The sequence below is a fragment of the Lynx canadensis genome, chromosome A1 (assembly GCF_007474595.2).
Source record: "Lynx canadensis isolate LIC74 chromosome A1, mLynCan4.pri.v2, whole genome shotgun sequence".
Taxonomy (NCBI): Eukaryota; Metazoa; Chordata; class Mammalia; order Carnivora; family Felidae; genus Lynx; species Lynx canadensis.
In genome coordinates this window covers 117813953-117833687 of record NC_044303.2, presented here as the reverse complement: position 1 = coordinate 117833687, position 19735 = coordinate 117813953, and the positions used below count along the sequence as shown (strand labels likewise).

The window sequence follows — 19735 nt, the reverse complement described above, 5'->3', positions numbered from 1 at the left end:
TATACTGCACCTTGTCTAAGTCCCTCCCTAAACCTCCACAAACACAAGCAATTTTACTCGTAAGGAGCCAGAACATTTTATAGCCAAGAAAAAAGCAAGACACTTCTGATCTGCACAAAGCTGCACGGCGGGCTTGTGGCAGGGCTAGGATCTGGATCTGGAATTTGTGTGTTGTTCTTTCTAACAAATCAACGGTTCTTAACCTGGAGTCCATGGTTGGGCTTCAAGATCTATAAATCCGCTAAAGTGCATGCAAAATTGAAGGGCTGCATACTTTTGTATGGGAAGGAGTCAGTGCTTTTGCCACATTTTCAAAGGGGGTCTGGGGCCTCAATAAGATTAAGGACCACTGTGATCCTCTCTGCTGGTCCTCGGCTCTGCCTTCTCCGCAGACCCTAAGGAATTCATGGGTAGAGCTGTTTCTGTTCTGAGGCAACTGATCTCTGGTCAGAGTGGGGATGTATGTAGCTGCTCTCGTCTGCAGCATGCAACCAACTCCTAGCATGGGAACACCCAGCACTTTCCCATGAACAGGCTGAGCGACACAGTGTGTATGGCGACAGAATTGAGCGTGCTGAGCAGAAAGGTTACAGAAACTTCTTCGCATCAGCCAAGATGTCAAAGCTGAGACTTCGGACATGCTCAGAACAGTTTTCACCAAGATGGGCTCAATCCCCTGGGATATCGAGGGAGCAGGCAAGCCAGCAAGCACTCAGTTAAATGTCGTCTTAATTTGGAAAGCGCAGAGGGACTTTTTTTTTTTTAATCAACAATCAGCCGGTTCTCCAGCACGAGGAGTGTGATGCAGTGCTCACTTGGAGCCTGGGGGCAGCTCAGAGATTGACAGGCAGCCTCCTTGTCTGTCACCCAACTTCAGCTTGGCAGCTCACTGACCCTACCTCTCCTCTGGCTAAAACAAGAGTGAGATGGCAACCACTACCCATGGGACTCCGGAGAGAACTATATCCCAAAAGGAAGACAGGAGGGGGAGGGAGGTGTTTTAGCATGGGCTCGGCCTGGCACATAGTATGCACCAAGAAAATAGGTCAGCCTTTTCCAGCTCGTACTAAGTATGGAGTATGACGTAATGGGGCAGGGGAGGACGGAGGCATGACCAGAAACACTCATTCAACAAACACTTTGTATTTATTGAGCAATTACTAGGTGTCAGAAGTAGCACTGGAAGTAGCAGTGGGGAGTATACAGAATCATGGATTCGACAAATATTTAAAGCACTTACTATGTGCTAGGTAGGCTTGGTGCAAGGAACTGGGTGGAAAGGGGGCAATGCATAAAATCACTCATTCCTTCAACAGATATTTACTGAACATTTACTAAGTACCCTGCACTGTATTAGCACTGAAGATATAATGAATCGAACACCCTTGTCTGCACTGTGTCAAGGATCCCTGAAAGCAACATCTCTGGATAAGGAAACTGAGTCAGCACAGCCTCGCACAAAAGTCTCACTGCTGAAGGGCACCAGGTCCTAAAACTTGGGTCACCCTGTACCTAACCCAGGCAGGGGCCACTCCCCTGTCCTCCCCACCTCATATTTCCTTTCAGGGCACTGATGACAACTCATTAACAATGGAATTGTAATGGCGAAAGCACAGCAGTGCCTGGGTCTGTGGATGAAGGCCCACCCCTTGGGGATGGACGGAGACCGCAGTGACTGAACAGCCAAGGATTTCTGGTCCCTTGACAACATTGCTCTCACGACTCTTCCATCCTGCCTTTCCACAAGGAGAGCTTAAAAATATCCTACCTCCACGTTTAGCACCCCAAATTGAATCAGTACTTAACTTGTAATGACTGAGGGGGAAGGAGAGCTGCATCTGGCCCTCAACACAGGACACCCGCTGTCCCACGGCTGTCTGAACTGCCACTCCTTCCCCAGAAGGAATCGGTAAGCCAAAATGAAAAGAGGAGGGGAGGAGACTGGAGAGTAGGGTCCCACAGGAGGACAGGAAATGACATTTTACAGAAGGTGCCCCAGGAAGTTTGATCGGCAATCTGTGTGTGGCTGGGCTCTGTGCTTGGCTCAGGCTGGCAAACATGGGGTTAACCAAGTTCTTTACTGCAGGACTTCTTGAAACCTTAAAGATGCTGATGTACACTGTAAATCTATAAAAAAAAGGGATGTCTGGTATAGCGTTTCCCAAACTTATTTGACCACAGAAACGTTTTTTTTCTTGCAGAGATTAGTGCATTGTACAGCTTAAAAACCTAACCTTTAACCAATGTGTGTATTGAGCCCCTACTAGCGTGGGCCTTGTGCTAAGTGCTGAGGATACCAGAATACAAAGACAAGGTCCCAGATCCCAAGGAGACATCTGTGGGAGGCAGCCGCATGAGGGGATCAGTGTGGGGGTGGGAAGGCCAGCGTGCAGGGCAGCTCTGGAAAGGGAGTAGCAGTCAGGGGAGACACTAAAGTTGAAAGAAGCCTAGGGCCCCCATGACAAGAGGAAAGTGCTGGAAAAGTGTGGCAGGAGCCACTGGAGGTTGGTGAGAGGGGTGGGCAGCAGAGAAGACAACCTCCACCCCCAACTCCTTCCACTGTTGAACTGGCCAAGCTGGGTGATCTTTCACATCTGAACAGTTACTAGAGGGTTTGGTCCCTCCCACTCCCTACCCTCAACCACATCCATGCTACTGAACTTGGGCTAACATCCAGAAGCCAGGGAATAGCTATTCACAGATTCAGTAATTGGAGTCATTAGCGTTGACTCAGAAATCATTTTTTCCTAAGTCTCTCCCTTGGAGAAGCTTTTAAGACCCTTCAAATTGGTTAATGGAGAGTTTAGAGATGAGGTGGGAGCCTCTGCTTTCAGCTCCCCCTGCCCCACCCCCGGCTCTCCCCAACATACTCAAAGGCAAGAGTGATGAGATAATCCAGTATCTATTTTATTAAACTCCCATCCATTTCTGGCACACCCTTCACAAACAATGATCTCAAAATCTACACTTTCCTGCTCCAAGCCTCCACTTACTCCCTCACATTGGAGAGATGTGACAGTAACACATAAAGCTAGTGTGAACTGGCAAAACAGAGCCCTGAGCCAGGAGTCAGGGGGCCTGGTCTTCTCCTGGCCTGGTGACTCATAAAGCCATACAACCACGGGCAACAGTCTGCCTCATTGGGCCTAAGTGGTCACCAAGGCCCTTTCTGCAGTGAAATGCCCCCTATGAGCTCTGTAGGGTCAAAGGACATACACCAATGCCTTCGGTCAACAACTGAGAAAACAATGTAGTGGGTCAGGTCACTGCTTCATAAGGGGACACGGCCAGGCAAGGTGACATGGCCAGGACCTGGGTCTTTACACACTTTCTTCTTCTTTACTATGCTGGGGCAGATGCTTAAGTTTCTTTGGGAAGTTGTGTAGATATCTGGCCTCTGCTTTGGGACTCAAGTTGTAACAGAGAAGCCACAGGCTCCATCTTTAGGGCTGAAGTGAGGTCTGAAAAAGTCAAGCAGACATATTAGGTATGTAGGCAAGAAACTCATTCCTCCCAAATCAGTGATGAAGATGATCCTAACTCCACTGGGGACGAACAAAAGTGAATACGGAAGCCCATCTTGGGAATGGCCTGACTCAGTGTTCCTCAAGTTTTAGCCATTCATGGAACCACCATGGGTGGGACCTGTGCTCCCTTTTATCCAATTTCACAATATTTTTCTTTAAATGGATCATTTTTAATATCTGTGAAACTATAACGTGCTAGTCACATTTTTACATTATATATTAAATATACAAGTACTAAGATAGAAAATATTAGAGTACCTAAAATCCTCTTATGAACCACCAGAAGCACATACGTCAGATGTTGGCAAACATCTGTCATGCAGTCTAAGCCTAAGGAAACTGAGACATGGGAAAGAATATGTAAGTGGTTTACTCAGTCACAGGCTATGGTAAGACTCTGGAACCTTCAGGAGAGTTTTTTACAGGTAACTGAATGAATCCCTTTCGTGCACAGAACCAGAAATAACTATCAATGTTTCCACTGCCCACCTGTGAGGCTACCAACTGGAGGAAAGGTCAAAGTCATTTATTAGCCAGCACTTGAAATTGCTTGAGAACCTCAGCTCTCGCTGGAATGTCCACCTCAGAAAAGGACACTGACACCTATTTTTGTTGCCATCCAACCTGTGCACCCTCTCCACCCCAGCACCAGTAACTATGTCTTATCTTACCTTAGCCAAAACCCAGTCTGACGAGACTCCTTTCCAAAGGGTAGTTGTGTGGGGGAAGAGCTCCCCTGGGACTGACTCCGAGACGCCCACTTCTACAGAGGAGGCCAAGGTTCCCTGTGCTCGAGGCGTGTGGGAGGCGTGAGGCTCCCGCCAGCAGAGTGTTGAGGCTGCAGAGGGAGGGGCTGGAGAAGGACTTCAATCCTTTAACTGCGAAATTGCTGGGCCCCAGGGCTGTGAGGAGAGGTGAGAGCGACTCTTAACTCATACTGTGGGTTCTTAACTTTGGAGCAAGGACTTCTTAAAGGGCTTGGTTGCCCCTGGCGTTGTTAACCCCGGCCAGCCCGAGTGACTCAGGAGTGAGCACTCAGAGCCCTCGAAGGGTAATTCAGGGCACTGAGGCAATCTCAGGATACGGTCTCTCCTGAAAAATCCTCAGGGAGGCTACCATTTATTCAACACCTGCTGTATGCCAGGTTGTGCCAAGCCCTCTAGAACCATCTCATTTAATCCTTACAACCGAACAAGTAAGGTACTAGTAGTACCCTCATTTTCAGAAGTGAAGAACCACGTCATTTTCAAAGACATGGAGTCCGAGTTCAGTAACATAGCAGGGTTCTTAAAGCTCAGGTGTGTCTGACTCAAAAAGCTGTGCTCTTACCCATTACTGGGGCAAGAAATGCCAAGGAGACCAAGGACTACTGCCACCCCCTTCTCTGTCACAGGGCACTGAGCTCAGGGAAGGGAATTTGTTGGCTCTGACATGCACCTTTAACCACTACTTCCATGGAAAAGAGGGTCCGCAACCTTTCCCGGGCAGGTTCATTGCCCAGAGCCGCTGACTGCTGATAACATCTTATAGCCTCTCCCAGATTCCTCTGCACACCAAGGCCCTTCTCATAGCAAATTCCCAAGTGGTATCTGCTCTGTGAGTCCTAAAAGGAAAAATAGACAGCTGTACAGATATGCACACATGCAGGAGAGAAGAACTGAAATGCTAAGGCAAGAGGAAGGTGGGGTAGTCGGGCAAGCTGGGGCTTCATCCATATAGGTTCAAGGTCCAGTCCCAGTCCCCCCTGTACCAAGGGATCTCAAGTATGAAAAGCCAGAGGCCCAGAGTGTGCCCAACACAGAGGAGCCGGGGATCCCTCTGCCCAGGGAGATTCGAGTGGCAGTGTGGCAGCCTCTCGCTGAGGCTGATGCTGAAGGCAGACAGAAGTGACGGCCACGGGAACGACCAACCCAACTGTGGGGAACCTGGGAGTCAGGCTCCTAGTTAGGCTAGAAGAGCCAGGAGCCAGGGTAGAGGCTAGGCTTCTCAAAGGCCCCAAATGCCTTTCTGAATCTCTGCCCAGGGGCTGCAAAACATACACTACAGAGAGTGTCCCTCCTTTGAAAGGTTAAAAGTCTAATAATCCCTTTGCCCAAAATGCTGGATCCTCTCTCCTCTCACTGAAAACTATGATCCTTAGAGAGGCATTAGCAGGTAGGGCTTAAGAGAACAACCTATATAGCCAGACTGTCTGGGTTCCAATCTTGGCTCTACCACTTACCAGCTACGTAACCTCAGGCATATTATTCTATGCCCCTGTGCCTCAGCGTCCTCGTCTATAAAGTGGGAAATAATAATAACACCCACCTGATTGAATTGTTATGAAAATTATATGTGTTAATACATTAAAAGTGCTTACTGTTATTATTATTTTCTTATTATTTTAGTTGCTCTAAAGAGATTTTATTTTATTTATTTTATTTTATTTTTTAAATTTTTTTAACATTTATTTATTTTTGAGACAGAGAGAGACAGAGCATGAACGGGGGAGGGCCAGAGAGAGAGGGAGACACAGAATCTGAAACAGGCTCCAGGCTCTGAGCTGTCAGCACAGAGCCCGACGCGGGGCTCAAACTCACAGACCATGAGATCATGACCTGAGCTGAAGTCAGACGCTTAACCGACCAAGCCACCCAGGCGCCCAGCCCTAAAGAGATTTTAATCTCTCCCTCTTTACTGGAAAATTATTATATTCAAGCACCCAACTTAAAAAAAAAAAAAAAAAAAACTCTGTTGATTCCCAACCATGGTCTCATTTCTCTTCTAATTTCCAGAGTCCAATTTCTTGAGAGAGTTTCTGTAACTTGCAGGGCAAAGTCTATGTAATAAATATGGTGGACTCATGACCGTAGACCAGCTTAGAACACAGCGCTGCACATTCCTAAGGCCAAAACAGCCACCCTGCAACACTGCTCAGTACAAACCTACAAAGACACAATTACTCCTGGGGGGTGGGTGTGTGTGTCAGGACCGTGCCCAACACCCTCTGTGCATTTCTCCCAGCATCCTGACCGAAGTGGACCAAGGTGCCCTCAGGCATGTCTAGCACATGAGACGGTGAAGCACACTCAGCCCGAGATAGAGCTAGGACTCCATCAAGAAAGGCAGGCACTGGGGCGCCTGGGTGGCGCAGTCGGTTAAGCATCCGACTTCAGCCAGGTCACGATTTCGCGGTCCGTGAGTTCGAGCCCCGCGTCAGGCTCTGGGCTGATGGCTCAGAGCCTGGAGCCTGTTTCCGATTCTGTGTCTCCCTCTCTCTCTGCCCCTCCCCCGTTCATGCTCTGTCTCTCTCTGTCCCAAAAATAAATAAACGTTGAAAAAAAAATTAAAAAAAAAAAAAAAAGGCAGGCACAGAGGCAGTACTAGTTGGTGACACTGGTCCCCTTCTGAAAGCTACTACAGGTAACAGAGTAAAAACAAAAAAGTATTCTGATGCCCAAGAGTCCAATCAGGTACCACTGTGTTGGCCAGAATACACCGAGAATCAGCAGCCCCAGTGCAGGGAAATTCCAGTACATGCACATGGCTTGCTTTAATCCACTACTCCTGATCTTTCAGCACGCAGTGCCCAAAAAAGTCCTGCTCAAGTACATTTCAGGAATACAGCAAACCACAGACGCCTTTTTGGTGATTGACACTGAGGTGAAGCTTTGAGATCACCTGCACTGAAGACACCTGTTTAGTGCAGCATTTCCCAAACCCAACTGACCATGTTTTCCTTCCTATTATAAACACCCCATGAAACTAACACTCTGGGGAACAAACTCACGGTCCTGCAGCCTGGATGCCAAGGCCCCCAGACACCTGCCACCCCTGAAACTATGCAGTGTCTTCTGACTTCCCCAAACTGCACCGTCCATGAGGGTGCACCTTCTCTGTGCTCAACTGACCAAGCACTCACACACCTGCTACCTCAGTTAGATTTTGATCCTCACAACAACACCCGTGAAGCAGTCGACAGGTGAGGCAGTCATTCCATCGCAATTTTCCAGATGAGGAGAACAAGAAGTGACTGGCTCAGGAATATGCTGGTAAGTGTAGCAACTGGCTCTGCAGTGAAACAGGCCCTGCTCTGGAGCATGCAGTCATTTCTGTGGTGCAAATACTCCACCCACAGCTGATTTTAAACTACCGACAGCTCTCACAGATTGCTGTCAGCCAACTCCAGGGCCCCACTAGACCTGCCCAAGGGTCACACAGTAAGTCAGCAACAGTTAAGACCTGAAGCTGGCCCAGCGTTCCTGTCAACCCTCTCCTATGCGCAGCAGAGCCTGGTACCAGTTCCAAGAGTCCCTCTTTCAGCAGATTCGATCCCCAACATGTGTGGACACTGGCAATCCCATACCCCATTGTTGGCCGCAAGCCAAAGGTATTTCACAGCTCTCTGCTCATCCAGGTGTGGCTCCTTGGTGAAAAGCACCCCGAGGAAAGCTTGAGCCTGTGGTTCAGGAGGAAGGAAAAAGGCATTTCCATCACTTTCAGGCCCCGCATACTCTAGGAGCCCAGGAGAGACTCCCCACCCCTACCCTGGGCACTCACCTCTCTCAAGCCTGAGTGCGCAGCCTGCTTAAGCATGGACACTGCCCTCTGGCACTCAGGATCCCAAGTGGAGGCTGGGCCTTGCAACAGGCACCTGGCGTAACGGTACTGAGCCAGGCGGTGACCCTGGCTGGCAGCCAGCTGGTAAAAAAGAACTGCCTGGGACAAAGGGAGAGACACCTAGTCAACTGATACCTCTGCAAGCCAGCCTTCTCTTTGAGCGAAATTTGTAAAAACTATTTTAATTAAATAATACATCATCATTACAGATTCATCAGAAAATAGATAAGCCAAAATTTCAAAATACAGATAAACCAAAAATAGAAACATAAAATCCCCCCCCAATCCTGCCTCCTAAAGATCATTCTCTGTTCACTTTTACTTTACAGCTTTGCAAATTTCTTCCCACATATATGTGTATTTATACATGTACACATATACACGCACACACACATATACATATAAATGTGTGTATGTGTGTGTGTATAGGGAGAAACAGTGAGAGAGAGAGAACATTCACACTTTTGTAACCTATTTTTCCATTTAACAATACACCATGAATGTCTTTCCCTGCCAGTAAACATAGATCTAGTGCATCATTTTTTAAAAATGTTTATTTACTTATTTTGAGAGACCAGGGCAGGAGCAGCTAGAGAAGGAGAGAGAGAATCACAGCACAGAGCCTGGCATGGAGCTCAAACTCAGGAACCGTGAAATCATGACCTGAGCCAAAATCAAGAGTCATATGTTCAACCAAATGAGCCACCCAGATGCCCTTGGTGCATCGTTTTTTAAGGCCCACAGAGATATTATTAACCAACATACTATTGAATAACTTCAAGTTGCTTTCCCTTATTTTTTTTGCCATCACATACAATTCTAAGAAAAGTACATTCTTATATATATATAACATCTTTGCGTACTTATCCTACATTTTTACAATGAATTAATCCATTCATCAAGGTAAGGTTCTAGGTCCTGAGGATACAGCTGCAAAGAAAAAAGACAAGGTCCCTGGCCTCCTTCTGAATCTAAATTCCTGCAAGTTAGAAGCTTCTGTCTTCTTTTTCCCTCATGGCTGGGAGAGAGAAGGTGAACTCTCCCCAAGCCCTCCTGCCGCTCATTTCTGGAGGTCAACTTTGGGCAGGGCAGCTCAGGAGACAGGCCTGGGGACAAACAGGAGGTGCAGTACCTTGCCAAGGTCCCTGGGGGTGCCTCTGCCATGCTCATGACACAAGCCCACATTGTACTGTGCTTTGCTGTAGCCATGGTCTGCTGCTTTCTGGAAGTAGGAAAAGGCTGCCGTGTAGTCCCCATTCCTCATGTTCTCTGTCCCTGTAAGAAAGCACAGAGTGTAAACACAACTTCCTCTGTGAACCTCCCCACATCCTTGGCCAGATCCTCATAAGCTGCTTCCTTTCTTTTTTGTGCTAGACACTCTGCATATGTTTCCAGCCTCCGAATATTTCACTGGTTTGCCAGAGACATCAGTGGGTTCTACCCTTCTATACAACATCCTCCTCTTGGTACCAGCACCCCAGTTTTCCTTGGAGAGCAGCCCTCCTCCCCGCTGCCCAGTGCTATCAATCGTTGTGCTGTGCTCTTCCCAACCAGTAAGTCCCTCACTCAGGAATCTGAATCCTGATCTGGTTGAGGCAGGAGAGAAAATAGCTTTTGCAGGTTTATTCTGACAGCAAAACTCTGAAGACACTGTCCCTCAGTTACTGCCGCCTGGATCCCCGGACCTTCTCTATTCCTGTCCTGAGATTTGGCAGATCAACAGATCCCAGTAGATTCCTTTTGTGCTTAAGTTAGCCAGAGCGGGCTTAGGCTGCTTGTAATGAACTAGATCGAATTGATAACAGCTGATACTGTTAATCCTGCTTTAGGAGGAAACCGTGAGAGAGAAAGTAAGACAGCTGTGACCTGAACTCAGGTGTGTCCGGACAGCAAAACCCACGTTCCGTTTTATCATCCAAACAAATGAGCAAACAGAAAACACAGACGGGGCTGGGCACAGCCAAGTCCCAATTCAAACCTTTGCTCAAGTTGTCTCTCCTCCCTGGGCTATCTTTCTGCCTCCACCATCAGACTTTCCCATTCTGCCTCTGCTCTGGAAGCTTCAGACCACACTCAGGCTTCAAACACTCTTTTGGTTTTTACTCAGTATACAAGCCTTTTTCCATGAACTAAACTGTTTCCAGAGTACAAGCCCTGTCTCCTCAATTAGACTGCAAAATCCTGGAGGCAGAAGCAGAAAAAGAATGTAGAAGAAATAACTTCGCATAGGGTGAAAACTCTATACAAATGCAAAATATGATGATGGCTTGTGCTCCCTTTGTGTTCTGCCACACTGCTTAGCATTGCTGAATAAATGAATATATGAATGAAGGAATGGGCAAGAAAATCCTCAGAAGAGACTGTCGGCCCATCAAAATCACAAAAAGCTAATGAGGTAGAAGCCAGGTTCCATTCAGCCAGCAGTGAATTAAAGTTACCTCCCTGCTGCCTGAAAATTTGCTGTCCAGGATGCACAGAGCCCTCTGCCCTTGAGAAGACTCAAGAGGGCAAAGGATCCCACCCCTGTCCCCATTGTCCACACTGGCTCCTCGATCCATCTCTCTTCTCTGTCCCCTGTGCCTCTAACCTAGACCAAGCCACCATGACGCTTTGCTATGCCATCAGTAACAGCTCCAACCCAGTCTCCTGTTTCCTCTGGCATGCCTGCACTCCACATTTGTCCATACAACAGCCAGAGAAATCTGAAAAAGTACATCAGATCATGTGACTGCCCTCCTCCTCTTCCACTGTAAAACCCTCCAATGGCTTCTGATCTCCCTTAGAAAATCCACACTCCACAGTGGCTCAGAAGGCCCTGCCTGACCTAGCCCCTTCCTCCTCCTCTCACTTCATCTGTTTCTACTCTCCTGGTGATTTCTAAGTTGCAGCCACACTCACCTTTCTTTTACTCCTTTCACAAGCAAAACTCAATACTGCCTCAGGACCTTTGTACTAGCTGTTCCCCCTGTTTGGAAAGCTATTTCTCTATACAGAAACAAGACTGGCTTGTTTTTGTCAGTCAGGTCTTGGCACAGAGTTCTTCCCATCAGTGAGGACTTCCAAATCAAAAGCTGCTCCTTCCCCGAGTCACTGACACATTCCCCTGTTTACAATTCTAACATTCACCATCATCTGAAATTCTTTTTTATTTATCTGGCAATGTTTTATTCTTCTCCCCCTCAATTCACACGTCAGCTCCATGACAGTAAGAACTCTGTCTCATGAATCACTGTATCCCTGACACCTAAAATAGGGCCTAGAAAAGGTGAATGCTTAACAGCTTTGTGCTGAAAGAATCCCACCTTCTCATGCATCTACCCAATACACTCCAACAGATGCTGTTGGCAGTCTGGGTCGCTGTATTAAAAGGCCTGAAACTTAAGCCAAGTCACTGCAGAGAACAGAACAAATGGTGGAGGGGCATCTAGAGTCTCCAGACGCGGGTAAGAGTTCCTGTCTGTGCATTTGAGAGCCTGCTCCAGACCTTAGGAGTCTCTTCTCACCTAAACGTGTCAGAAAACGCAAGGTATCCTCCCAGATTTCTCTTCTGCTTCTTACACAGTAACAGAATGTTCAGGTAAGCACATGGACATTCAGCTAGAGACTACATTTCCCAGGCTCCTCTGTGACCAGGTGTGGTCAGAGGCCTACATCCTGGACACTGATTTGTGCAACTTTCTAGGTGGGGAAGGAGTAGTACTTTAGCTTTCCCACCTATCCCCTTCCAGAAAGAAAGCTGCAATAGCCAAACAGGACCTTGAGACGGAAGTCAGTTTTAAGAATGGCAGAATCATGAGGATGGGTCCCTGACACCACTGTGCCACCATGCCAGGTCTAGTCTACCTACCCGGGAGAAGATAAATTCTCTCAATTTAAACCACTCCCTGCCCTAACTCTGTTTGACCAACCCCATACCCTTTCCGTTCTCCCATCCGCCTGCCTTGATGCAAGGTCCACCCAGTTACCCAGGAAGTTGAAAGCAATGGAAACACTGAGCTGGAAGAGCTGCTGAATGGAAGTCACAGCCTCCTCGAGGGAAAGAGTTTTTGATTTATCTTGTTCCTGGGGAAGAAATATAAAGACTCATCATGGGAGGGTTCACTCAAACTGCAACCTGCCCAGGGGAATGTGCTGAGGGTCTAGAGGCCACATCTGAACCATACCTGCTTTTGTCCGGTGGGCACAGGCTGGGCTGGCTTTGCCCCGGATCTGAAGCTACTGCTGGCATGCAGGAAGCCGAGATCACTAGGGTCTGCAAGGGAAATGGGTGACACCCAGCCAGGGTAAAGGAGAAAGTGTGGTTTCTCCTTTTCTCCCACTGCCCCAGTCTCCCTGGCCCCTCTGGCCAGCACCACCACTAGGAATCAAAAGCATTCAAAGGACCCCAGAAAGCACGGGCCCTCACAGGAATGACAATTTCCTTATCTGGCATAAGCAGCAACAAATGTCCATCTGCTCAGTCCCCACCCCCTCTACCTCTGGCTGACTCTAGGTGGTGAAAACATACCTTCTTCAGAGAGACCCTGAAGACCAGATGCCCTCACGGAGCTGTATGAAGAGAAGTTCTCAGGCTGAGTGGAGGGTTCTTCCTGGCCCAGCCTGGGTTCCCTAAGGCCAGTGTGCCTGGGAGCTGGGCCATCAGAGCTGGGGAGAATGTGCCTCCGGAGTGCTGGAAAGACCCAGTAAGAGTAGTCACATCAGAAGGGGATCAGCTCAGTCTGCTCAGGCTCGACTGAGTGTTCCCTGAGGTTCGGGGGAAGAATGTGGAATTTCCTCCTTCACACACCTCCACCTCCTCCTCCAATTCCTTTGCTGGGGTCAAGAGGGGCCTATATTTATGCTGATCTCCTGCCCTAGGTATAAATGCTTCATTTGCCTGAATTCTTCCAGTGGCAAGGAGGCATCTACCTCACTCACAGTTGTAGCCCCGACACCTGGCACTCTATTTGATAGTAATATTGATAATGATTATAAGCATAAGGACAAGACCTTAAACTAATACTTACTGGGAACTTACTGTGTGCCAGGCACTGTTCTAACTCGTTGACAGGTATTAACTCATTTAATCCTCCCAAGAGACCTATGAGGTGGGTTTTATTATTATCCCATCTTATGGATGAAAAAATTGAGGCACGGGGGAGTTAAAAGTGACTTGTTCAGGGACACAAGACTAGTATGCACCAGCTATGGGGCCTGAACCCTGACACTAACTCCAAGGCCTTAACCCCTGGGCTGTATCGCCTGTGTACCATGGTACATAGTAATTATTCAATGAAGATTCACTTAGTAATGAATGACTGACCAGAGAATGACCTGAAGGGTCATGGGTGAAAGGTAAGCAGGAAGCCACACCCAAGATCTAAAGCAGCCTCGATCCCTGTGGGGCTCCCTTCATGGAAGGGGAGGGGAGGACATGGGAGGACACTGAGGGGCAGGGGTGGTCCACACCCTGGGTGGGTAGAACTTCCTCACATTCCCCTTCCTCTGACTTCAGATAGGAAAGGCAAGGAGCTGCTGATGGCTCTTTTCCTGAGGTGTGTCCAGAGATGCTTCCTGGCCTAGAAAAACTCCCAGCCTAGCCCTCCTGTCCCTGGGACTGAAAACTCACAGGAGCGCGGATGCCACAAGGGAGATGAGAGGAAACAGTCCAGGGGTCTGCGCCAAGAGCGGTGCTCTGCTTGTCGAGGTCCTGCTGGCAGGGACGACTGGAAGTGGATCTGCCTTGCCAGCTGCAGGGCCAGCACGGCCAGAGTGCCCTGGGAAAGACAGCACACTGGGGACCCAGCTTTGCACCAGTTACCTCCTTCAGTCTCACCCTTCAGCTCAAATGCCACTTCCTTGGGAAGCCTTTCCTGACTCCTGGCTGAGGCCAACTAATACCCTCCCGGTGCCCAAACTTGCCTGGTAGAGCCCTGATCACACTGGTACTTAAGTAATCACCTCGACAATTATTTAGCTAAGGTCTGTCTCTCCTGTTAGTCTCTAAGCACCATGAGGACAGGAATCATGTCTGTTTTGTTCACCCACGTATCCCTGGAGCCTAGGAGAACGCTAAGATGTAGCACTAATAAATACACACATGTATTTATTACATGCATAAGGAGTGAATGAATAAAGTCTAAGCAGGCAAAAAGATAATGTGGTAAGCTGGGGCTTGGCCACAAATGCAGTGACAGGTCAGGGCTCACCATCAAGTTCATTCTCTTTCTCTGGCCTGAGGCACAACTCTTCCTTTCTCTCTGACCAAGCCACCCCACCACAGACACATTCACACATACAGGCTTGTTGAAGGTGTCTCTTCTCTGACAGATGTGTGGAAAACCTAAGCTAGCTCCTAGCTCAGAGACTGCTTGGTTTTCCCTGCCCCTTCCTGTCCACACCCAAATACCTGTTTATTACAACAGGCACTGGGTACACTGGGAAAGATGACAGTCACGTCTCTGTCCTTACGGACTTTATATCTTCACTGAGGGAGAAAGACAAAATTCACGTACACAGAGAAATAAATATAATAACAACAAATTATGCTAAATGTAAAAAAAAAAAAAAAAGAAAGAAATCAGGAGTTTACACAGAGCATAAGACGGAGGTCTGACAAAATAGGGCATTAAGGATAGCCTCTCTGTAGGCGTGATGTGTGAGCTGAGGCCGGAAGGAAGAGAAGGTGCCAGCATGTAAATAACAGAGACGTGTATCCAGAATACTGGGACAGCTCGTACCCTTTCACAAGGGCAACAGTGACACAGCTGAGGGACAGCATCAGGACCCCCAGAATCCAAGCCCAGATTCTAGAAGGACTCACTGTAGAATAGCTCTAGGGCTCAGATCTTTGACAAAATGAGAAAATGCTCCCCTCTCCAAAGTATGTTATACCCCTAGTTCACAGCACCAGAGAGAAGTGGCCCTACCATGGAGACATTCCAGGCTCCATTCCGCTGATGACACCAATTTACAGATAAGACAACTGATGCTCGGGAAAGTCAAGTCTTGCCTAAAGCACACAGCATGAAAGTGACAGGGATGAGATGTGACAGAAATGAGAGTGATGTGTGCAGAACCTGGATGACAAAGATTCTGCCTTCTTGGACCTAATGTTCACTACTGAGCACCTAACTTTATACATCAGAGTCAACAAATATTTATTGTTCTGTACTGGGATCTGTACTAGGTGCTTTTACAAAGCCACACTAAGTATAGCAACCAATCTGTAGAGCATGGTAGCTAAGAGCATGAGCTCCAAAATAAAACCTGGTTTCTCTACTTAAGAGCTGTATGGCCTTAAGCATGTTACCTAAAGGTCCAGAGCCTGAATTCCCTTATCTATAAAACAGAGATTATATTTCCCTCGCAAGATTTTTATAAGGATTAAACAAGATAACGCATACATAATATTCTACATTAATATATAACATGTTAGCTATTTAGTATTATTCATTGATAACATCTACCTTGTTCTCAGCTGTGTCACAAGTGCCTAACAAAAATGCCTGGCTTAGGGGCGCCTGGGTGGCGCAGTCGGTTAAGCGTCCGACTTCAACCAGGTCACGATCTCGCGGTCCGTGAGTTCGAGCCCCGCGTCAGGCTCTGGGCTGACGGCTCTGGGCTGACGGCTCGGAGCCTGGAGCCTGTTTCCGATTCTGTGTCTCCCTCTCTCTCTGCCCCTCCCCCGTTCATGCTCTGTCTCTCTCTGTCCCAAAAATAAATAAACGTTGAAAAAAAAAAAAATTAAAAAAAAAAAAAATGCCTGGCTCAGAGAAGGTGTTAAATAAATGTTTACTGAATGAAAGGAGAAATAGGGCAGAGGGGAAGAGGAGCCGCAATATCTCCCCCAAATATGCCCCAATGACATGGGTTACTCACATTTTGAGTGTGGGGACAATGATGCCCTAGCTCTTGTTTCTAGGCTTTATTACCACGCAGGATCATTCTCATCCACACAGAAGGTCAAGGACAGAGCTGGGAAGCCTTACCCATGATATGGCATCCCACAAGGTGTTTGGGGAGACACGGGCAGACATCCACTGGAAGGCATCCTTCCATCCATGAGACCTTGGGCCCCTGTTTGTGCCTGGGCCTGGGCCATGGGGGCCTGACCTAGATGAGGCAAGAAAAGCTATCAAGTTATATCCCAAGTGGAAGAAGTGGGGGGTAAGGGGAAGGGATGGGTGACGGAATGGTAATATCTCACCTGTCAAAGCTGGGGACAGGGACCAGCAGAGTGGAGGAGGCAGCCTGAGGCTCATTTGGGTTGGTAGACTTTGGAGTCAGCCCCCGGAAGCCGGGTCCCAGCAGACGGGGAAGAGCTATGTATAATAACAAAGATCAATCATCTCAACATGAACGGCCCCACCAATCTTCCCTCTGTTCCTTGACAGAGCCCCACTCCTGGAACCCAGGAATCACTGGCATCTGCCACTGCGTAAGTTCTTAAACAAGGACATAAGTGGGAATCTTTTGCCTAGTACAGTTTCTGAGGTGCCACCCAGGCCAATAAACCAGGATCATCCAGGGCATATTCTGAAAATGCTCCCCGGGTGACTCTGATGTCCTCCCAGGGCTGACAACCACCATTATGAAATTACCAGACATTCCTACGCAAACTCTCGCTCAATGTTTGGAGCGCCCTGACTCTAAATCTTGCCTCTTTTCATTGGTTCCGCATTCCATTGGCCACTACCCACCTTTCACGAATTCGGAACACCAGCCATTTGACCCCTCCCCCTTCAGATAGCCCCACCCATCTCCGTGGCCCTAAGCTCCACCCTCTTCCCCACGATCCCCATTCACACCTCAAATTCTAGCAGCCTCTGACCAGCGGGCGTAGCCCCGCCCCCGTGGGCCCCGCCTTTCCTCAGCTTTAACCCAGCCCGCTCAGGCTTCGGCTCAGTCCTCTGGCCCGCCCTTCTCCAGTTCGGAGTTTCAGCTGCTTCTCGACGCGCGGCTCCGACGCCCCCTACCTCTGCCCAGGAGTCCCGGGAGGCGCCACATGTCGTCGCCAACAGCATAGAGAGCTCGCAGTCCAAAGAGCGAGGCCAGACCTACGGGCGGCGGCTAGAGAGGCCGCTGTCGCGCCCTCCGAACGGCCGAGTCCCGAGGAAGCTTCCAGCCAGCCAATTAGAAAGGAGCCTAGCCGGAAGACCGGCGCTGCGCGAAAGGAAGTGGGGGCTGGCTGGGAGGTGAACTGCGGCAAGGGCATGGACGTGGGCCCGGCCTACCCTGGAAGAGGCGTCGCTTGCCGTCCGCAAGAGTGGGGAGAACGCTCAGCGGTGGGGGGGTGGGGGTGGAGTCGCAGGTGGCGAAGCCGAACCGAGTCGGAAACTGGACTGTGGAGAGGCGGGGCTAAGGGCGGCCTCGGTAGCGCAGGACGACCTTGCAGACACCGTGGAGACGCGAAAAGGGGAATAGTGTACCCCAGCCCCGCGCCTGGACGAGGCGGTAGTAAGCAGGGCCAGTGGGCGGAGAGGATCGCTAGGATCCAACAAGAGAGGCCCGTAGTCCGCGCTTTTCCAGTCCAAGGCCCTCGACTAGGAGATTCGGGCTGGGACCGACGGGATAGGCGTTAAAAAACTGCGCAGGCAGCGTTGTGATTCCGGGGTTCTAGCTCTGGCTCATCTTGTGTGTACCGTGCAGCCACCGTACGACCTTTTCCCCTGTCTGGGCCTCAGCTTGCGCCATGATAGGATCAGATAGATGGAGGGATCTCGAGTAGTCCTTCCTGGCGCTACAGGAACAACTTGAGTTGCTTTCGAAATACCTAAGAGGAGACCGTCCCCCCACCGACCCCCCAACACCTGTTAATCAGAGCCCTCATGCTCAGACCCAGCCAGTGTTATCTATGCATTCTTTTGTGTGGAAGAGAATGGTTCTTCTTTCACCAAATGTGAATATATGAAATAAAGGACTTCAAGTTCAAATCTAAGGTACTTAGACATCCTTCCTCCTTCTTTCCCCCAGGTACATGACTTCTGGTTGGGAAGAAGTCTACACCTGGGCTAACAGCTTACTGGGGTCACCTTTTAGACCTGGTTTTGTGATAGGACAGTTGTATTTGTTCACCAGTTTTTGAGCCATGTGGCAGTCCCCATCATAGAAGCTGAGAAGACAGATGAGTAAAGAGCATTTGTGGCCTCGAGGAACACTTGGTCCGGTGTTTTAAGAATGGCCTCTGGAGTTCCACAATTGCTTTGAAAAATAGCTTTCTTACTTCCTAGCTATGTGTTCTATAGCAGTTAACAATCTTAAGCCTCAGGTTCTTCATCTATAAAATAGGAGGAAAAAATACCTCATGAAATTGTTGTGAGGATTCAATAATGCATTTAAATGGTTAGCAGAGCCCCTAGCACATAGGAAGAGCCTAATAAATGTAAGTTGCTATTAATTGCAGTGGCAGAGGAGGTGAGTAGGGAAAAACAATAGATCTGTTGCAATAGAATCGTGAATACTGGGCTATGGGATACTGAGGAAAGATTCAAAAAAGTCATTGCATTTGAGCTGCATCTTTACATATGAGAAAGAGTTTCCTAGGTGGAGAAGGGAGAAAGCCATTGCAAGCAGAAAAAAACAATAAATAAAGGCCTAGGAGTACAAATATTGGGAAACTGGGTTCAGAGATACACTTGCTTTGGGATTCGGGGCAGGCACCTTTCACATTCCTTGTGTTGCTGCCCCAAAATAGCTGATTTGGGTCTGTTCTTTGTCCCTGGACTTCTGCACCTTAATTCCTGCCAGCTTGTCTGCAGTTGCTTTCATGCCCTGAGGCTCGGCCACATCCAGCTCTTCAGTAAATACTCCCCAACTATTGGAGCCCTCGCTGCTCTCCGCTTTTCCCAGTTCCTTACCACTTAATTTATTGCCACACAATTTAGCAGTAATTATATGTTGTCCTGTTATTTAATTGTCTCATTTGTGTAAGTCTAGTCTCCCCAGTTCTTTCCCCCGGGGCAGGGATGGCATTTTCCCATTTTTGTCCCGCATAGAGCTTGACACAAACTGTCAAACCATGTCTGTTGACTGGACACCTTGTGCTGATGATAGTTACAGACAAGAGCACCAGACCCCAATCAGGGATTTATTGATTTGGGTAGGAACGTATTCATTCCATATACAAACATTGAAGGGCCCTTCATGTTTGAAGCTGGTTGAAAAATTGTGAAGATGAGGTGTCTGTTTCCACGTGTAAAATGACATTATGACATCTGTTCCTAGAAATCTAAACAACTAACCACTGTGTAGATGGCAAGGGCAGCTGAAGTCTCACTGGCACAGCAGATCACCTGTTCAGTGTTGCCCAGAGGAGCGCCATCAGAATGACAACTTTGTTCCCGTGCCTTTGGCTTTGCTAAAACCATTGGCCATTCTCTTCTTCAGCTCCCAAGGTTGCTCCCCGTTGTTGGCTTGTGGCCCAGTCAATTTGACCCAGTCCTTCTACAGAGATAAGCTGTCTAACTTAACATCAGGAACCTACTGCCCAGATAGCCACTTCATTACCTTTTGTTCATGACACTGTATACTCATCACAGCCAGTGTTCCAGACATTTTTTGTTGTTGAGTCTCGGTTTACATTAATCAAATATTTTCGTGCTTATTCTGTGCTAGAGAATGTCCCGGTA

The 19735-nt window shown here is 48.4% G+C and overlaps 1 protein-coding gene across 4 annotated transcripts; it reads right to left on the bottom strand.

Moving 5' to 3' along the window:
* Nucleotides 1-1127: 1127 nt before the first annotated feature.
* Nucleotides 1128-17251, bottom strand: DELE1 (DAP3 binding cell death enhancer 1). Of its 4 annotated transcripts, none has more exons than XM_030320384.1 (13): nucleotides 17084-17250; nucleotides 16315-16429; nucleotides 16097-16220; nucleotides 13735-13882; nucleotides 12634-12795; nucleotides 12290-12378; nucleotides 12092-12188; nucleotides 9259-9401; nucleotides 8067-8225; nucleotides 7873-7965; nucleotides 4965-5130; nucleotides 4199-4380; nucleotides 1128-3461 (listed from the first exon to the last, which is right to left on the bottom strand). In XM_030320384.1, the coding sequence occupies exons 1-13, from the start codon at nucleotides 17112-17114 to the stop codon at nucleotides 3444-3446; spliced, it is 1527 nt and encodes a 508-aa protein (XP_030176244.1). In that variant the 5' UTR covers nucleotides 17115-17250; the 3' UTR covers nucleotides 1128-3443. The 4 variants fall into 4 exon arrangements, with proteins under 4 accessions (XP_030176244.1, XP_030176242.1, XP_030176245.1 ...); XM_030320382.1 differs by having other exon boundaries at nucleotides 4199-4429; nucleotides 17084-17249; XM_030320385.1 differs by lacking the exon at nucleotides 1128-3461 and adding an exon at nucleotides 3468-3866 and having other exon boundaries at nucleotides 17084-17251.
* Between the last annotated feature and the right edge of the window lie 2484 nt (nucleotides 17252-19735).